Here is a 2281-nt window from a genome sequence, read left to right on the forward strand (position 1 = left end):
GCTTGTTACACGAAGAATGTAAATCATAACTAAATTTTTTGTTGAAGGGAATTAGAAATTATTCAAAACGTTCGTCTTATACATTTTTTAGATGTCAATTTCTGTAATAATTTTATACCCATCACTTACAGTGCTGATTCCTGATAGCCCCTTGTTCCCTTTTTGTTTTTGATTAATGCATATTCGTTGAAACTTAATCATTTTAAACGTCAAGTTTATCAAATTTTCATTAATATTTTATTAAAATTTTTCCAAGATAATAATGTTAATGAAACCTTAAATGATGCCGTAAGTGCCTTATTTAGCATTGTTCTTTTCGTACCTATGAAAACTGTCAACCATTCTCAGCTGACCACGAAGATCCTTTTTTGTAAGATGATCAAGCATTCTAGCATCAACAAGGCACTCCATAAAAGTGGATCGGTATTGAGGCAGTCCGAGACTCGGTAACCAGATGTTACCAATCCACTCGTGATTCATATCACCAAATGCTAATGTTGTGCGAGAAGTTTTCGGCGCTGATGGACTCGTAAGCGACACCATCTCTTGAATGGCTAGTCTCAGTTTTAATCGATGCAAAGGATTGCTTCACAAAAGAACAAAAAACAATTGTAGACATGATAATAATGTTACAGTAAACTAGAACTGTTTTATTGTCATAATTATAATCTATAATTAACATTAAAATTATAATTAATATTTATTAAAATTTTTTTTTACATAAATTTTACAGCGTACCTTATACCAATCTCTCGTTGAATTTCGGTATCGCTAAGAGCACTCATGATAGCACCACTTTTGACATTTGCTCGGCAAGCAGCGACATACCACGTCGGCATGCCCACCCAAAGTTCTAACCAGGCGACTACCGTTGGTCCATTCCATAAAGCGAAGGGCGTTCCGGCTTTCATTGCTTCTGCTAAAAGCTCGTGTCGCGAGGAGTCCAACATGCTACCAAACATGCTTGGACTAAAATATTAAATATATATAGAAGTACTTATAAATTATTTTTCTCGCAATCTCAAAATGCAACGTAAATATCGTATATTACAATGCTACTAAAATGATTTGAGTTATATGGGAGAAAACGAATTCTTATTCTACGAATTCTAATTTTTATTCTGAAATAAATGGATAGTTTTCAGTATATTTTACAGTTTATTATCATAATATTTGAATGATACAAGTGCGTCTTTCTCATGGAGAAAGAAAAAGCAGAATAGAATAATAATAGAAAAGAAACATGATGAAAGGGAGGAGGGAGGCTAAACTAATCAAAATGATTCCGTTCCGCTTTTTTACACTCGGACTCCCCATGATTAATTTTCTACTGTGTTTCTTTTCCGTTATTATTGTATTTTGCTTTTTCTTTCTTCATGGGGGACGCACCCTTACTGTTGGCTACTTCTAATATTATATAAAGACACCAGACCTCGAGAATAAGAAATTGTTATTCTAAGTGAAAAAAATAAAGGCTTTTTTACAAAATTAATTCTTAATTATTTTATTTTCTGTTTTCCATCTATAAAAACAGTTAAAAAAATTAACTGTTAAAAATAAATGGAACTGTTGACATTTTTTTGCTTATAATGATAATTAATTATTTATTACTTAAAATACATATTTCTATTTTCTTAAACATTTTAAGGCTCCCTTAATTCAATGCGACCGTCATGGATTATGGTCAGAAGCGAAAAAAATGCATAAAAAAAATTTTTGCGAAATATATTAATTTTTAAAAATAAAATTTATAATCGATAGAATAAATTTTAAAATGTACTAAAAAAATTCTTGTGTAACGGTAATCAATAAATAATTATAAATTTGAAATTAAATTATGTATAACTAATCCATATAGCACAGAAGTAATATTGCTAAAATATATATATTTGTATATATATTTACAATGCTACTAAAATGATTTGCATTATATGGGAGAAAACGAAACAAGTATGATAGTTATGGAATTGGAATAAATAATTTTTATTCTGAAATAAATGGATAGTTTTCAGTATATTTTAGAAGTGTATTCTATCAAATACACATCGTTTTATTAAAGAATATTTTTAAAAAATACATTTTGCAAAAATTTCTATATGTTCTCTCGCTTCTGTCATCTGAAGTTTCGTGATAAATATTTTAAAAAGATCCTAAAGTGGAACCCGAACTTCGACTGTTTTACCGATGAAAATGAGACATCTTTATATGCTAGTACATCAATATCTCATATATATATATATATATATATATATATATATGTATATATATATATATACACACA

General features: G+C 29.1%; 1 protein-coding gene across 1 annotated transcript in view; it reads right to left on the bottom strand.

The window, feature by feature from the left end:
• Positions 1-297: 297 nt before the first annotated feature.
• LOC105622955 (liprin-alpha-1-like) overlaps positions 298-2281 on the bottom strand; it is a 20612-nt gene continuing 18628 nt past the window's right edge. Inside the window, exons 4-5 of the mRNA XM_012204361.1 lie at positions 739-931; positions 298-586 (exon numbers count right to left, since the gene is read on the bottom strand). Coding sequence (XP_012059751.1) covers positions 298-586; positions 739-931 — 482 coding nt within the window. The remainder of the gene's footprint in view (positions 587-738; positions 932-2281) is intronic.

Source organism: Atta cephalotes (genome assembly GCF_000143395.1).
Source record: "Atta cephalotes unplaced genomic scaffold scaffold00050, whole genome shotgun sequence".
Lineage (NCBI taxonomy): Eukaryota > Metazoa > Arthropoda > Insecta > Hymenoptera > Formicidae > Atta > Atta cephalotes.